Below are 16,914 nucleotides of genomic sequence, written 5' to 3'. Positions count from 1 at the left end.
GGATGCAATCGTAAATGGGATTCACTCCTTAATTTCTCTTTCTTCTGTCTTGTTGTTGGTTTGTAGAAATGCAACTGATTTCTGTGCATTGATTTTATATCCTGACACTTTACTGAATTCCTGTACAAGTTCTAGCAGTTTTGGAGTGGAGTCTTTTGGGTTTTCCACATATAGTATCATATCATCTGCGAAGAGGGATAGTTTGACTTCTTCTTTGCGGATTTGGGTGCCTTTAATTTCCTTTTGGTGTCTGATTGCTGAGGCTAGTATTTCTAGTACTATGTTGAATAGCAGTGGTGATAATGGACATCCCTGCTGTGTTCCTGACCTTAGCGGAAAAGCTTTCAGTTTTTCTCCATTGAGAATGATATTTGCGGTGGATTTTTCATAGATGGCTTTGATAATATTGAGGTATGTGCCCTCTATCCCTACACTTTGAAGAGTTTTAATCAGGAAGGGATGCTGCACTTTGTCAAATGCTTTTTCAGCATCTATTGAGAGTATCATATGGTTCTTGTTCTTTCTTTTATTAATGTGTTGTATCACATTGATTGATTTGTGGATGTTGAACCAACCTTGCAGCCCGGGAATAAATCCGCTTGGTCGTGGTGGATAATCCTTTTAATGTACTGTTGAATCCTATTGGGTAGTATTTTGGTGAGAATTTTCGCATCTGTGTTCATCAAGGATATTGGTCTATAGTTCTCTTTTTGGATGAGATCCTTGTCTGGTTTTGGGATCAAGGTGATGCTGGCCTCATAAAATGAGTTTGGAAGTTTTCCTTCCATTTCTATATTTTGGAGCAGTTTCAGGAGAATCGGATTTAGTTCTTCTTTAAATGTTTGGTAGAATTCCCCCTGGGAAGCTTTCTGGCCCTGGGCTTTTGTTTGTTTGGAGATTTTTGGTGACTGTTTCAATCTCCTTACTGGTTATGGATCTGTTCAGGTTTTCTATTTCTTCCTGGTTCAGTTGTGGTAGTTTATATGTCTCTAGGAATGCATCCATTTCTTCCAGATTGTCAGATTTGTTGGCGTAGAGTTGCTCATAGTATGTTCTTATTATTGTCTATATTTCTTTGCTGTTAGTTGTGATCTCTCCTCTTTCATTCATGATTTTATTTATTTGGGTCCTTTCTCTTTTCTTTTTGTTAAGTCTGGCCAGGGGTTTATCAATCTTATTAATTCTTTCAAAGACCCAGCTCCTAGTTTCATTGATTTTTTTTTTCTTTTTTCTTTTTTTTTTTTTTTTTTTTTTTTTTTGGTTTCTATTTCATTGATTTCTGCTCTGATCTTTATGAGTTCTCTTCTTCTGCTGGGTTTAGGGTTTCTTTCTTGTTCTTTCTCCAGCTCCTTTACGTGTAGGGTTAGGTTGTGTACTTGAGATCTTGTTTCTTGAGAAAGACTTGTACCGCTATATATTTTCCTCTCAGGACTGCCTTTGCTATGTCCCACAGATTTTGAACTGTTATGTTTTCATTATCATTTGTTTCCATGAATTTTCTCAATTCTTCTTTAATTTCCTGGTTGACCCATTCATTCTTTAGAAGGATGCTGTTTAGTCTCCATGTATTTGGGTTCTTTCCAGCTTTCCTCTTGTGATTGAGTTCTAGCTTCAGAGCATTGTGGTCTGAAAATATGCAGGGAATGATCCTAATCTTTTGATACCGGTTGAGACCTGATTTGTGACCCAGGATGTGATCTATTCTGGAGAATGTTCCATGTGCACTAGAGAAGAATGTGTATTCTATTGCTTTGGGATGGAATGTTCTGTATATATCTGTGATGTCCATCTGGTCCACTGTGTCATTTAAGGCCTTTATTTCCTTGTTGATCTTTTGCTTGGATGATCTGTCCATTTCAGTGAGGGGAGTGTTAAAGTCCCCTACTATTATTGTATTATTGTTGACGTGTGTCTTTGATTTTGTTATTAATTGGTTTATATAGTTGGCTGCTCCCACATTAGGGGCGTAGATATTTAAAATTGTTAGATCTTCTTGTTGGACAGACCCTTTGAGTATGATATAGTGTCCTTCCTCATCTCTTATTACAGTCTTTGGCTTAAAGTCTAATTGATCTGATATCAGGATTGCCACCTCAGCTTTCTTCTGATGCCCATTAGCATGGTAAATTGTTTTCCACCCCCTCACTTTTAATCTGGAGATGTCTTCAGGTCTCAAATGAGTTTCTTGAAGGCAACATATAGATGGTTTTTTTTTTTTTTTTTTTTTTTTATCCATTCTGATACCCTGTGTCTTTTGATTGGGACGTTTAGCCCATTAACATTCATGGTAACTATTGAGAGATATGAATTTAGTGCCATTGTATTGTCCATAAGGTGACTGTTACTGTATATTATCTCTGTTCCTTTCTGATCTACTACTTTTAGAGTCTCTCTTTTGCTTAGAGGACCCCTTTCAGTATTTCCTGTAGAGCTGGTTTGGTGTTTGCAAATTCTTTCAGTTTTTGTTTGTCCTGGAAGCTTTTTATCTCTCCTTCTATCTTCAATGATAGCCTAGCTGGATATAGTATTCTTGGCTGCATGTTTTTCTCATTTAGTGCTCTGAATCTATCATGCCAGTTCTTTCTGGCCTGCCAGGTCTCTGTGGATAAGTCTGCTGCCAATCTAATATTTTTACCATTGTATGTTACAGACTTCTTTTCCCGGGCTGCTTTCAGGATTTTCTCTTTGTCACTAAGACTTGTAAATTTTAATATTAGGTGATGGGGTGTGGACCTATTCTTGTTGATTTTGAGGGGGGTTCTCTGCACCTCCTGGATTTTGATGCTTGTTCCCTTTGCCATATTAGGGAAAAATCTCTCCAGTAATTCTCTCCAATATACGTTCTGCTCCCCTCTCTCTTTCTTCTTCTTCTGGAATCCCAATTATTCTAATGTTGTTTCGTCTTATGGTGTCACTTATTTCTTGCATTCTCCCCTTGTGGTCCAGTAGCTGTTTGTCCCTCTTTTGCTCTGCTTCTTTATTCACTGTCATTTGGTCTTCTATATCACTAATTCTTTCTTCTGCCTCATTTATCCTAGCAGTGAGAGCCTCCATTTTTGATTGCACCTCATTAATAGCTTTTTTTATTTCAACTTGGTTAGATTTTTAGTTCTTTTATTTCTTCAGAAAGGACTTTTATATCTCCAGAGAGGGTTTCTCTAATATCTTACATGCCTTTTTCGAGCCCGGCTAGAACCTTCAGAATCGTCATTCTGAACTCTAGTTCTGACATATTACCAATGTCTGTATTGATTAGGTCCCTAGCCTTCGGTACTGCCTCTTGTTCTTTTTTTTGTGGTGAATTTTTGCGCCTTGTCATTTTGTCCAGATAAGAGTATATGAAGGAGCAAGTAAAATACTAAAAGGGTGGCAAAGACCCCAGGAAAATGCACTTTAACCAAATCAGAAGAGACCCTAAATCGTGGGGGGGAGAAAGGGAATAAAAAGAGTTTGAGGGAAAAAAAAAATAAAAAAAGAAAACAAATAAATAAAAAATTAAAAAAATATATATATTAGATAAACTAGTTAAAAAACGTTAAAGAAGAAAAGGGTAAACGTTGAAAAAAATTTAGAAGAAGAAAAAAGAAAAAAAATTGAAAAAAATATTAAATTAACCACAAGACTAAAGAATCATGGGGAGAAAGCCATGAGTTCTGTGCTTTTCTTTCCCCTCCTCTGGAATTCCGCTGTTCTCCTTGGTATTGAATCTGCTTTCCTCGGTAGGTGAACTTGGTCCTGGCTGGATTTCTTGTTGATCTTCTGGGAGAGGCCTGTTGTAGTGATTCTCAAGTGTCTTTGTCCGAGGCAGAATTGCACCACCCTTACCAGGGGCCGGGCTAAGTAATCCGCTCGGGTTTGCTTTTGGGAGCTTTTGTTCCCTGAACACTTTCCGTAGAGTTCCAGAGGACAGGAATGAAAATGGCGGCCTCCCAGTCTCCGGCTCAGAGGAGCCGAGAGCTCGGGGTCCCACTCCTCAGTGCGCCCTCAGAGAATAGTGCCCAATCACTCCCATGTCCCTGGCCTCTGGCTGCGCTCCAAGCTCACCTAGCCTGCGACCGGTTCAAGGTAACCCCGAGCTGAGAGCTCACTCCTGGGCTCTGTCTCTGTAGCCGGCTTCCCCTTTCTAATACCTGCAAGCTCTGCAACACTCAGACACCCCCGATCCTTCTGTGACCCTGTGGGACCTGGGGCCACGCTGACTCCGCGTGGGCTTCACCCCGATTTAGCCTCTGGAGCAATGTCCCTCAGTGGAATAGACTTTTAAAAGTCCTGATTTAGTGCTCCGTTGCTCCGCCGCTTGCTGGGAGCCGGCCCCTCCCCCTGCAGTCTGTCTTCCCGTCTCTTTGGATTCACTTCTCTGCCAGTCCTACCTTTCAGAAAGTGGTTGATTTTCTGTTTCTAGAATTGTTGTTCTTCTTCTCTTTGATCTTCCATTGGATTTGTAGGTATTTGCAATGTTTAGATAAGCTATCTAGCTGATCTCCTGCTACCTGAGGTAGTCTCAGCCTGCTACTTCTCCGCCATCTTGACTCCTCTCCAGTAGATTCCACTCTTAATGCCATTTTGTAAATAGAAAATCTCAGATTTAGGCTTAGATTTTGCTTGAGGTTACACAACTTTTAATGGGAGGCTTTTGGATTCAAACCCAAGTCTGTCTATAAAGCTACACGCTCTTACCTCCTATGCCAAGTTACCGAATGTAAAATGTTTAGTATTTTAGTTAAGCTGTGCTGTCTTCCCTTATCATGGGAGCTCCTTTATACATTTTACAAATGTAAAATTTTTGTTTGCTCTTTTGAAATGATGAAATACCTTTTCTTCTCTGCTTCCCAAACTGTAGTTGTAATTAATATCTCTGATACTGATAGGTAATGTGAGATAAACTTTTAAGATCATATAAATCTATTTTCTGAGAATTTATTATGAAAATTTAGGGGAGAATTTTTTTGTTTTAAGGTGTTGTAACAGGGCACCTGGGTGGCCCAGTTGGTTAAGTATCTGACTCCTGATTTTGGCTCAGGTCATGCTCTCCAGGTTGGGATCCCAAGGTTTGAAATTGAGCCTTGTGTGGGGCTCTGCACTGGATATGGAGCCTGCTTAAGATTCTCACTCTCTGGGGCCCGTGGATGGTTCGTTGGCTGAGCATCTGGCTCTTGATTTTGGTTCAGGTTGTGATCTCATGGGTTGTGGAATTGAGCCTTATGGTTGGGCTCCACCCTGGGGGGGAAGTCTGCTTAGGATTCTCTTCTGTCCCTCTGCCCCTCCTCTGCTTGTGTGCTTTCCCACTCTCTTTTTCTCTCTCAAATAAATACTTCTTAAAAAAAAAAAAGTATGTTGTAACTTGGCAGTGTATTATTTGAAGACATTAAGCCAAAGCCAACTGACTTATTTGAGATGCAGTTTTCTAGTAGACTTTGATCTGGAAGTGCTAGGATGACAAGTAGTAGAAAGCTTTTATTATTTGATTCTGATGAGGAAATAGATTCTGTAGGTGAGTTTATTATAAAAACAGATTCACAGTACCATAAATAGTTTATTGTAAACTGAAGTAGATTACAATTTAAAAGTGCTTAGCTTAAATCAATTGATAGCAGTTTTTTCAAGTGTATTTGTACTTTTTCTTCTTTGGCTTGAAATAGCTATATACAAGCTGGGTTATTTGAGCAGTTTATTTCCTAATCTTTCCTATTATATAAGACCTACTGCTTTTGGTTCTGGGTGCCAGTAGAAGTTCTTCTATACCCCTGATGATTTTTTTTCTCCTGGACTTCTCATTTTGGTTCTGTCCCTTTACAGCCCTCCACCTCGGTGTCTTCTGGCAGCCTTACCTGACTTTTCCCTCAAGCATCTCAAAAGAACTTGGTATTCATCTGATGATTGTATTGGTCAGATTTGTTAATTTACACTTTATAGAGTTTTCCTTTCTTCAGTATATGGGAAGTTATTTAAACTTAATAGACTTTTAAAACTGATTAGCTCAATTTTTTGCATATGAATTTTTAATAATTTTTAGGCTTTTGGCAGGGAATGTAATCCTGTATTGTAAAATTATTTTCACAGGATAGTCAGACTCACATGTTTAAATGTCCCTTTGATATAAAGAGTTATATTTTCAGTGACTGCTTGTTTAGTTAAAAATGAGGCAACCTGGGGCACCTGGGTGGCTCAGTGGATTGCCCGTCCACCTCTTAATTTCAGCTCCGATTGTGATATCAGGGTTGTGGTATTGAGACCCATATTGCATCAGGCTCTCTGCTCAGTGGGGAGTCTACTTGGGATTCTCTCTCTCTCTCTCCCTCACTTCCCCCTCTTCCCCTCCCCCTATTCTCACTTTCTCTTACTTGCTTTCCCTTTCTTTCTCTTAAATAAATATTTTTTAAAAATGAGGCAACTTTTTAAAAATTGAGTTTGACTAATATTGCATTTGTAATAATTTGGATGGGTTATATAGAAGATTTATGTATTCTTGGAGGTAAGAGTTTAGGTAGTTAACTAATTGCTGGTGTATGGAGTTTATATCTCAGAGAAATATGAAGTGTCTTAACATAATCATATTTATTTGGTAGGTGTACAATGACATGAATTTTACTGTCTCCTTGTCCACAAACAGAAGAATGGGTTAATCACATAAAACAAACAAGATATATTGAGAAAGGTGTCTAGTCTGTTCAAAAAGTAGAAGTAGACCAAATGCGTTTCAAAGACTTTGGGGTTTTATTTGATCAATTTAGAATGCTAACTTTACTTTTATACATGCTAACTGTATGTATAAAAGAGAAAGGTGAACCAGTTTTAACATTCTTCAATTTCTATCTGAAAGCAGTATTTTAGAAATACTTGCTTTTTAGTAGGATTTCTTTCATAGGACTTGAAAACATATTCTGTATTTTCTAATAGATTTCTTAACCAGAGGTGGTTATTAGGCAGTTGTAGCTTCTAGAATTTATCTGTGAGTTTGGAACCAAGAAAGAGCCTTCTTACGGAACTGAAATCACTGTTGTGAAGCCATTAAATATTATGTAGGAAGCTTTTATTTCAGAGTATATATTCCATATATAATTTTAACCATTTGATAATATGGTTTCTTGGTACACAGGTAATGAAGTAAAAACTTAAGAACAAGAAAATTATAAGTTAGAATCTTTTTCTACTAAAGGGATAGGGAAATAGAAATATATTTCAGGAGTACCTATTTGAAAAGAGTAAAGAAATTGATTTATTAAAAATGGTATTTGTTTACCATATATTAGCCTGGAGAAATGAAGCATACATGGTATTTCTATTTGGTATTAATAAAAATAGAATTTTATATTGTGAACTTTTTGTTGCTTGTTTGTATTTTGTTGTTGAAGTTTTCTGAGTTTTATGGTCAGTAAGTAATACCACTTTGGTGTAATATATTACTGATCAATTACTGTGAAAGGTGGAACCATTTGATTTAAATCTAGTATAGAAAACATTATTCATGAACTATTAAAGTTTGCCTTCTTGCACTTCGGAGAAATGGGTGATTCTAAAGCAAGGAGAATACAAAATGAGCAGAGACCAAATGCTTAAGCAAATAGATTCTAAAAGGCTAAAACTGAAATAATGATAGTGTTTAATTTTAACCTAAAGAATAAAATAAATATCCATGAGTCCATACTGATGGAAACAAATGATGAATAAACAGATGGAGCTGAAAGGACAAATCTTACATACAGAATTCCAAATATAATTGTGGAGTCTACTCTTGAGGGATAGAGCTTAATTGTCCTTTATTTTAGTGTGGGGTACACTTAGCAACTCATCTTGAAAGCTGAGTACATGTTTGCCAGGCAGAAAAGAGGACTGTATGGGGCATTTTAGACACAGTGTAAATAAAAGCATTGAGATAGCAAAGCATGTTCTTCAGTTTCTGTTACGAAGATATACGTATGTTGGGTTACATTATTTGGATTTCATCCTGTTCTTGGTGGGTCAAACATTAGAGGATACAAAACTTCCTGACAGTTTTACAATATGACATGAAGGTGGATCTTGAAACAAGAGACTGAGAAGTAATATAGATTAGAGAAGAAACAGAAGTAGAACTGAGTAATATTATAAAAGCCAAGGTCAAAGAGTGTTTAAGGAAGATCTTCAGTGGGAGATTCCTTTAAGAAAAGAACCCCCCCCACACACACACAATAAGGACAGACTTGAGAAATTTGGTTTGGAAATTCATAGACTGCCTGTGACTTTGAAGTACCTCTGGAGGAATAGATGAGGAAAGGCTAAGTTACAGTGGGTTGAGAAGTGAATGAGAAGAGGGAAGGAGAGGAAATCAAGACTTCTTATTGATGGGAAGGAGGGAGATCAAGTAGGTGGAAGTCTAGCATGGGAGATAGGGTTAAAGGAGGGCTAGTTGAAGATGAGAACTGTGTTTATACACTGAAAAGATCTTAGTGGAAGAACTGAAGACACGTGTTAGGGGAGAAGTTAAGTAACTACTTAAGGAGAGTGTTCCAGAGGAACTGGAATGATGGACTGAAGATTTTTATGCAAGTGTTAATTTTGAAATGAGTGATACTGCCTCCTCACAGATAAGCAATAAGGAAGGTTGGCGGTATATATAAATTTCGAAAGTCATTATATGGAGAAGAAAGTTGAGGTTTATTTCTATGGCTTCTATTTTTATCTCTGGGGAAGGAAACAATTTTATGTTGACTCTGAGAAAGTTGAAATGTTAAAGGGCCTTGAAAAATGTGTTTTGGGGTTGGAATGGTCACTGCAATGAAAAGAGAGTGGAAAATCTTGACAAACAAATCAAATGCAATAATTTGTTAAAAGGATACCATGTTATAATCAAGTGGGTAGAGCTTTTCCAGGAATTCAATTCCTGGTTTAACATTTAAAAATTAATTAGCATAATTCACCATATTATAAATTAAAAGAGAAAAAGCGTATGATTATCTTAATGTAGAAGAAACATTTGACAAAATAAAACTCATGATGAAAATACTCAGTAAACATAGAAAAAAGAGAACTTTAGCAGCACCTGGGTGGCATAGTTGGTTAAGTGTCCAGCTCTTGGTTTTGGCTGAGGTCCTGATCTCACACTGTGGGATCGAGCCCTGTGTTGGCTCTGCGCTCAGCATCCAGTCTGCTTGATACTATTTCTCCTTCTCCTTCTGCCCCTTCCCCCGTGTATGGTCTTTCTCCCTTTCTCTAAAATAAATAAATAAATCTTTAAAAAAAGAGAGCACTTTCTAAACTTGATAAAGAGCATCTATGAAAAACTGTAACAGCTAACACAATACGGAATAGTGAAGACTAAGTCTTTCTACCTAAGATCAAGAGCAAGATAAGGATGTTCATTCTCAACACTTCCATTGTAATGGAAGTTCTGTCCAGTATAAAGAGGCAAGGGAAAAAATAAAAGGCACCTAGACTAGAAAGGAAAAAGTAAAACCATCTTTATTTGCAGATCATTTGGCCATTTGTGTAGAAAATATAAATGGAGAAATATACCTTGTTAATAGTTGGGAAGACTTGATGTTACTGTGATATGAATTCTCTCAAAATGGATCTGTAAATGCAATGCAATTCCAATAAAAATCCCAGCAGGTTGTTTTATAGAATTAAATAAGATGATTCAAAAGGCATATAGAAATGTAAAAGCCTAGAATAACCAAAACAACTTTGAAAAAGGACAAGAAATTTGAAGAGCTAACATTACTTAATTTGAAGACTTACTAGAAAACCCCAGTAATCATAATAGTGTGATACTGACATATAGGTAGACAGGTAGAACAATGGGACAGAAGAGGGTATCCAGAAATAAATCCACCCATATACAGATTACTGATTTTTAAAAAGATGCACTGGTAATGTTGTGCAGAAAGGACAGTCTTTTAACGAAATGATGTTGTATAAATGAGAAAAAAACTTTAATCCATGCCTCATACTATATTTTAAAAAATTAACTCAAAAAGGAACATTGATTTAAATGCAAAACTGAAAGTATAAAACTATTAGAGAAAAACATGAAAAAGAATCTTTGTGTTCTTGGCTTTATCAAAGATTTCTCAGATAAATCAAGATCCATAAAAGAAAAAATTCACAAATCAGAGTTCATAAAAAGGCAAAACTTTTGCTATTTAAAAGACATTCTGCAAAGAATGAAAGGATAAGCCGGAGAGTGGGAGAAAAATCCTGCCAAACATATATCTGATAAAGGACTGATACATGCAAGCACACAAAACTTAACAATAAGAGAAAAAAACAGTTAAAACATTGGGAAAAGATTTTTTTAAGATTGTTAACAATTCACCACAGAAGATGGATGGCAAAAGGCAATGAAAAAGTGCTCAATGTTAGCTAGTAGGATAATGTAAATTCAAATCAAATGAGATAGTAGTATATACCTACTAGAATGGCTACAATTTAAAGGACTGACCGTACCAAGTGTTGGTGAGATGTGGAGGAACTGGCATACTCCTACAGTGCCACTGGGACTATAAAATAGAATAACCCCATTGGAAAAGTTGGCAGTTTCTTAAAAAGTTAAACATATACCCATCATGGGATGTAGCCATTCTACTTTCAGGTAGTTATCCAAGAGAAAAGGAAATTTACGTTCATGGGAAGACTTATACATGAATGTTAATAGCACCTTTATTTGTAATAGTAAAAAAACTACAAATGACCTAACAGTCTATCTGTAGGTGAATGAATTGACAGGCGGTGGTGTATCTGTACAGTAGACTATTACTCAGTGAAAAGGAATGAAACTCTTGATATGTTGCAAGATTTGAGCAAATCTCAAAATAATTGTGCCGAGTGAAAGAAGGCAGACAGGAAAGTATATACTGTATGATCTCATTTATTTAGAATTCTAAACTATGAAAACTATAGTGACAGAAAGCAGTGGGTGGGATGAAAAGGGAGGGATTATCAAGGTGGACAAGGAGACTTTTGGGAAATGCTTACTATTTTGATTGAAATAGATGCATGAATATATATATATATGTCAAACCTTATCAAATTGTGTATTTAAATAGTTGCAGTTTATTGTATGTTAATTAAACTCAAGGAAACTGTTTAATAATTTAGAAGAAAACAAAAACTTTTTTGCCAAAGTATGTGTGTTACAGTTGAAAAGTGAAAGGACCAAAAAATGAGTTAAAATGTTATTGAGTATTTGGAAAAAGGGATCACATACGTTATCTTGATAACCTTAAATAGTTGCCAGTGGTATTTTAAAAAATACTGTTATTTCTCAGTGTTTGAATGTCTTTCTTCATGTAATATAAAGTTACTGAGAAAAATGACACTACTCTTCTTTCTTTCCCCTCCTTTTTTTTTTTTTTTTTTTTTTAAAGGAGTGACAGTTCATTCAGATTCTTTGTATTCTTCTTCGTCTATATTTGTCAGTTTGCTGTTCATGTACTCCAAGCTGCAGGATTTCATAATTGGGGCAACTGGTAAGTCATTTACTTTAATTACTTTAGTTTTAATCTGTTTATCTAGTATCTCTACATAATTTTGGCTTCCTAAAAATAGTTGACATAGAAAAGCCAGATTAGCAAAAGTAAACAAATGTGAAAATAGTAAAAAATGCATTTAAAAAAATGTCAAAGGCATAACCTTTGGGCAAACCATTCTACTGAAAATTATGTTGTCATTTTTAAAAATAGCATATTGTATCTAGTTTAAATGAAATGTGTATGTAACGGGCACTAAGAGGAAGAGTAAAAAGAATACCGAAGAGTTGTCAAATAGCAGGGCCAAGGATTGTGAAAGGGAGAGAAAAGAACTTCTAGGACTTAAGGAAAAAGTTATCTGTTATGTGTAAAGCACTGTTTAGGTATAGTGACATATATTTCCATACACACACAAATACACACATATGCACATGGATACTTATCTTTGGAAAATGGGATCAGTGCAGTGTTCACTTTGTAGGAGACACTCAGAAACTGAAACTAAATTATTTAGACTCAGGCTAGGAGATAATGGCAGATTGGTATCTCTCTTCATACACTTTGGAGCAAACATTCCTTGAATGAAATGGTGGGTGAAGAGTACAGATCTCTGAAACTAACCTTCTTCTTTTCTATTTTAATTGAGTTGCATACAGTTGAATTCTTGTAAGCAAAAGCATGTACAAGGCAACTTTGCTGCAATGTTTATAAATATTAAGGATATAACTAGAGTACATAGAGGACTTAAATTTTGTGTGCTAGTTCTGAATCAGTGGAGAATGGCAGCTATCAGACTACCTATCAGACTATAGGTAGCTTTGTGGATCCTCTAGTGGTCATGCATACATGCAGAGAATTTATATGGATACTTTAAATTAGTTCTAAAAAATACATTCTCATTTCAAATAGTGTATTTAGTCTTTGGCATATGAGGGAAAGGAAATGTTTTAAATGTTTAATTAAAAAAATAGACTGCTTATGTTAACAGAACCAGTCTTTTTATTCTTATGAAATTAAAGTAATTTCTTTTGCTTTTTAGCACAAATTTAGAAAAATGTGTTAAAATTAAGCATAACATTGTGTAGTGGCTTCATAGCAAAGGAGATTGCTAGTGAGGGGGCATATAGGATGACATGTTTTAAGATACCTAGACCTCATATGATTCAGCAGATTTTAAAAAAAAATTTAAAAAATTTGTTTATTTTGAGATAATTGCAGGTTCACGTAGTTACAAGAAATAATACTGTTTACCCAGTTTTCCTCATTGGTGACATCTTGCAAAACCATGGTGTAATGTCAAAACCAGGATCTTGACATTCGTAGAGTGAAGATAAGGAACCTTTCCATCACCAGAGAATCTCCCATGTTGCCCTTTTATAGCACATTCACTTCCTCCCATCCTCATTTACTTCTTAACCCCAGCAATCACTAATCTGTTCATCATTTCTATTATTTTGTCATTTCAAGAGTGTTATATAAGTGGAATCACCGGGTATGTAATTTTTGTCTTTTTTTGCTTGGCATAATTCTCCAGAGATTCATCTCAGTTGCTGTGTGTATCAATAGTTTGTTCATTTTTATTCCTGAGTAAAACTGTAGATGTACCACAGTTTAATCATTCACCATTTGAAGGACTCTGGACTGTTTCTAATTTTAGGCTATTATAAATAAAGCCTCTGTAAACATTAGTGAACAAATTTTGTGTGAAACTCCACTTTCACTTCTCTGTGATAAATACCCAAGAGTATAATTGTTGGTTCATATGGAAGTTGCATATATAGTCATTTTTAAGAAACTAACAAACTGTTTTTCAGAGTGACCCTGCCAGGTTACAACCCCACTAACAATGTATGAGTGACTCAGTCTCCACATCCTGACCAGGATTGGTGTTACCATTTTTAAAAAATTTAGCTATTCTGATAGATGTATAGTGATAGCTCACTGAGGTTTTTAAGTTGTATTTCTCCAATGACTCATAATGTTGAACTTCTTTTCTTTTGATTATTTGCCTCTTTATATCCCCTTGATGAAACATATTTTCATGTCTTTTGCCCATTTTCTAATGGAATTTTTTTTTCTAACCATTGAGCTTTGAAAGTTCTTCATATATTCTGGATGCTAATTCTTGGTTCGGTATACAGTTTGCAAATATTTTCTTTCGTAATTAAGCAGAATTTAAAAAGAAATGAAAGTAATAATGAGCACATTTGCTTAAAAAAAGCAAAATCTGGTGGTACACACTTAAGGCTCTGGTACTTAGTGTTGGATTTGAATTCAGACTATGGCATTTTTAGCTGTGTGACTTTGAGCAGGTTAATGAGTGTCTCTGACTCAGGTGCTCATCTGCAAAATAGGAATTTCAAACAGCATCTGTCTTATGGAATTGTGAAAATTAAGTGAGTTAATATGAATAACTTGAATATTGCCTGGCTTATAAGTGCTGAAAATATATTGGTTACTATTTTTTTTTTTAAAGCAGTCATTCACTTACTTGTCTAATCACACTTTTTTTTTGTAATTACTTCTTAGTGGTTGGATATCATCCCTTACTGGTCTCAACCAAAGTATTCCTGTTGGAATTATGATGATAATCATAGCAGCACTTTTCACAGCATCAGCGGTCATCTCACTAGTTATGTTTAAAAAGGTAAGCGAATTTTACATCTGTAAATTTTTGTACTTAATCACGTTCAGTTCCCATCTTTCCCATTTTGCTTTTAATTCAGTGTAACCTCAAGCTGTTCTGTTGTTCTTCTTGAGCAACTGTGCTCTCTGAGGATTACCTTTTACAATTGTAAGTTAAGCGTAAAGAAAATGTCATCACATTTTTAACTTCTGTAAAAAGGAAATATTTATAAATCCTGTTAGCTCAAGGTTTTTTTGATAAATAGGCAATCTCACTTAAAAATTTTTGGAGTTAAAAAATTTTATCTAATTTCTTTTTTTGAATATAAAGCATATTAGCCTGATTAATACATAGAAGTAAATTTGTATGGAATGTGTGTTTTGTTTGTATTTAAAATTGAAAGGCATGAAATTATGACTATAAGCTGATGACAGATTTGGGCTGAGTTATAACATGAATTTGTTTTTAGTGACTTCCCAGTTATCTTGGCTGTATTTCTCTGTATAAGATTCCCATGGCTGTTTTCATCGCCTTAAAAAAATAAATACATAGGGTGAGAGAGAAATCAGTGGTTTCATTTGTTTATATAAAGTTTTTTTTTTTTTTTAAAGATTTTATTTATTTATTTGACAGAGACAGAGATCACAAGTAGGCAGAGAGGCAGGCAGAGAGAGAGGAGGAAGCAGGTGCCCAGCTGAGCAGAGAGCCCTATGTGGGGCTGGATCCCAGGATCCCGAGATCATGTCCTAAGCCAAAGGCAGAGGCTTTAACCCACTGAGCCACCCAGGCGCCCCTGTTTATATAAAGTTTTAATTGTGTCTCAGATACATATTTTTGATATTCTGCGTGTGTTCAAACGTAGATTCTACATGATACAGAAACCATGGGAATAAACCCTATGTTTCAAGATGATAAAGACCTTTTGGTGGGTTTCACTTTAAAGAAGATAATTCCTTAGAACAGTTTTTTCTTTATTTTTTACTGTCTGGTAACTTGAGAATGTGTATAAGGAATACTTAGAAGTAACTGTACCTTATATTTAAGAACACTCTGCACTCCTGAAATATTTTACTTGTGCATTTGCCTTTTATCTTCTCAAAACTCTGAAGACCACGTTGTGTTCTTTCTGTCCATATTTTGCTACTCATTTTCTCTCAAAAGCTATTACTTCTTTTCTGAACTGCACACATGTACTATAGAAACTCAGCTTCCCAAAGTTACTAAATTCTGTAGCCTTTTTTGCAGTTACCTTTTTCCTTCAACTCTGCAGTCTTCTACACTACAGGTGGCCCCTCTTCCTCAGTCTTCGTTCTGATTCTCCTGCCTTTGAGGCTGTTCTTTCTTCTTCATTTCTTTGTCCAACTCCTGTGTACAGGTCTTCTTAAATGAAATCAGCTCTCTGCTCTTTGTGCTATATAATCTTTCTCCTTGGAGATTTTAATTTCTCCAATTTTAAATTCCTTCTCTTCTCTATCATGGGTGACCTAGAATCTTGGAGTTGGAAGACATAATGCTTTACATAAAAATTTACTTGCTCTCCGGGAGTTTTTAACTCAGTGTTGTGTTGAGCCTGTAGAAACTGAGCGACTACACTTCGGGGTTTCCTACCCTAGTTCTCTTTCAGTGGTGATTTCTGCCAGAGTCTGTGCTGAGATATGGATGTTATACACTTAGAGAGAACCCATTCTTTTTTACCTGGGACTTGAAACTTTCCCGTTCGATGTGATACAGCAGAGGCTCTGTGGGGGGGGAGACCACGTGGCGGGTGCGCGGTCTGGAGAAAGCACTTGGGTAGACGGAGGTGAATGAGAGGATAGGAGACCAGGGAAACCAAGTACTGGAGGACTGGAGGCCAGTCTGAGCTGGACCAGAGTGTATGGAAGACATCTTAAGCCACAGAACCTGAGAGTGTCTGTGTCAGAACAGACTGGACCCTGGACCTTAAGAGGAAGAGGACAAAGAGAAGAGGAGTCAAGATGGTGGGGAAGTAGGAGGAGGCGCTGTTTCAACCTTTACCCTAAAGTGAGCTGATTACCTACCAAGGAACTCCGACCACCCATGAAATCAGCCTGAGATCAGAATTATACACATCTGGATCTCTACAGGAGCAGAAGACGCCAGTGGCAGTCTTTTTGTTTGTCTGTTTTTGTTTGTATACTTCATAAATCTTACCTTGGGGCCCTTTTGGGCTGAGCCTTCTCTTTTATCTTCCCTTTTTTCCTGTCTCTCTCTCTCTTTTTTTCCTTTTTTCTTTTCCTTTTTTTTTTTTCTTCTTTCTTCTTCTCTATTTCTTTTTCTTTTTTTTTTTTTTTTTCTCTCATTTGGGTGGGGAACCCTCATTGCACAGAAGCGTTCCAGGATGCACCTTGACTGCACCACAGTCGATACATCCAGCTGCATCTGTTCAGTCACCTCTTACCAAAATGACTAGGAGGAGGAATACCCAAGAGAAGAAAAATACAGAGGATGGACCTTCTGCAACAGAGCTAATGGCTATCGACATAGACAATATGTCGGAAAAGGAATTCAGACTAACAATTATCCAGGCAATAGCTAGGTTGGAGAAAGCCATGGATGACCAAACGGAATTGATTAGGGCAGAACTGAAAGCCACCAGGGATGATGTTCACAATGTTAGGGCAGAACTGAAAGCCACCAGAGATGATGTTCAAAATGTTCTCAATGAGTTCCAATCTAATCTAAATTCTCTAAAAGCTAGGGTAACTGAGACAGAAGATAGAATTAGTGATCTGGAGGACAAACAGGTAGAGAGAAAGGATCAGGAGGAAGCCTGGAACAAAGAGCTCAGAAGCCATGAAAACAGAATCAGGGAAATAAATG

The 16,914-nt window shown here is 36.4% G+C and overlaps 1 protein-coding gene across 1 annotated transcript in view; it reads left to right on the top strand.

Annotated features, from left to right (window-relative positions):
- Positions 1-16,914, top strand: part of SCAMP1 (secretory carrier membrane protein 1) — a 141,262-nt gene that overhangs the window by 98,965 nt on the left and 25,383 nt on the right. The window contains exons 7-8 of the mRNA XM_046000136.1: positions 11,346-11,447; positions 13,977-14,094. Of these exons, the coding sequence (XP_045856092.1) occupies positions 11,346-11,447; positions 13,977-14,094 (220 nt within the window). The remainder of the gene's footprint in view (positions 1-11,345; positions 11,448-13,976; positions 14,095-16,914) is intronic.

Source organism: Meles meles, chromosome 3 (genome assembly GCF_922984935.1).
Source record: "Meles meles chromosome 3, mMelMel3.1 paternal haplotype, whole genome shotgun sequence".
In the NCBI taxonomy this organism is placed as follows: domain Eukaryota; kingdom Metazoa; phylum Chordata; class Mammalia; order Carnivora; family Mustelidae; genus Meles; species Meles meles.
This window is presented reverse-complemented; position numbering and strand designations above follow the sequence as displayed.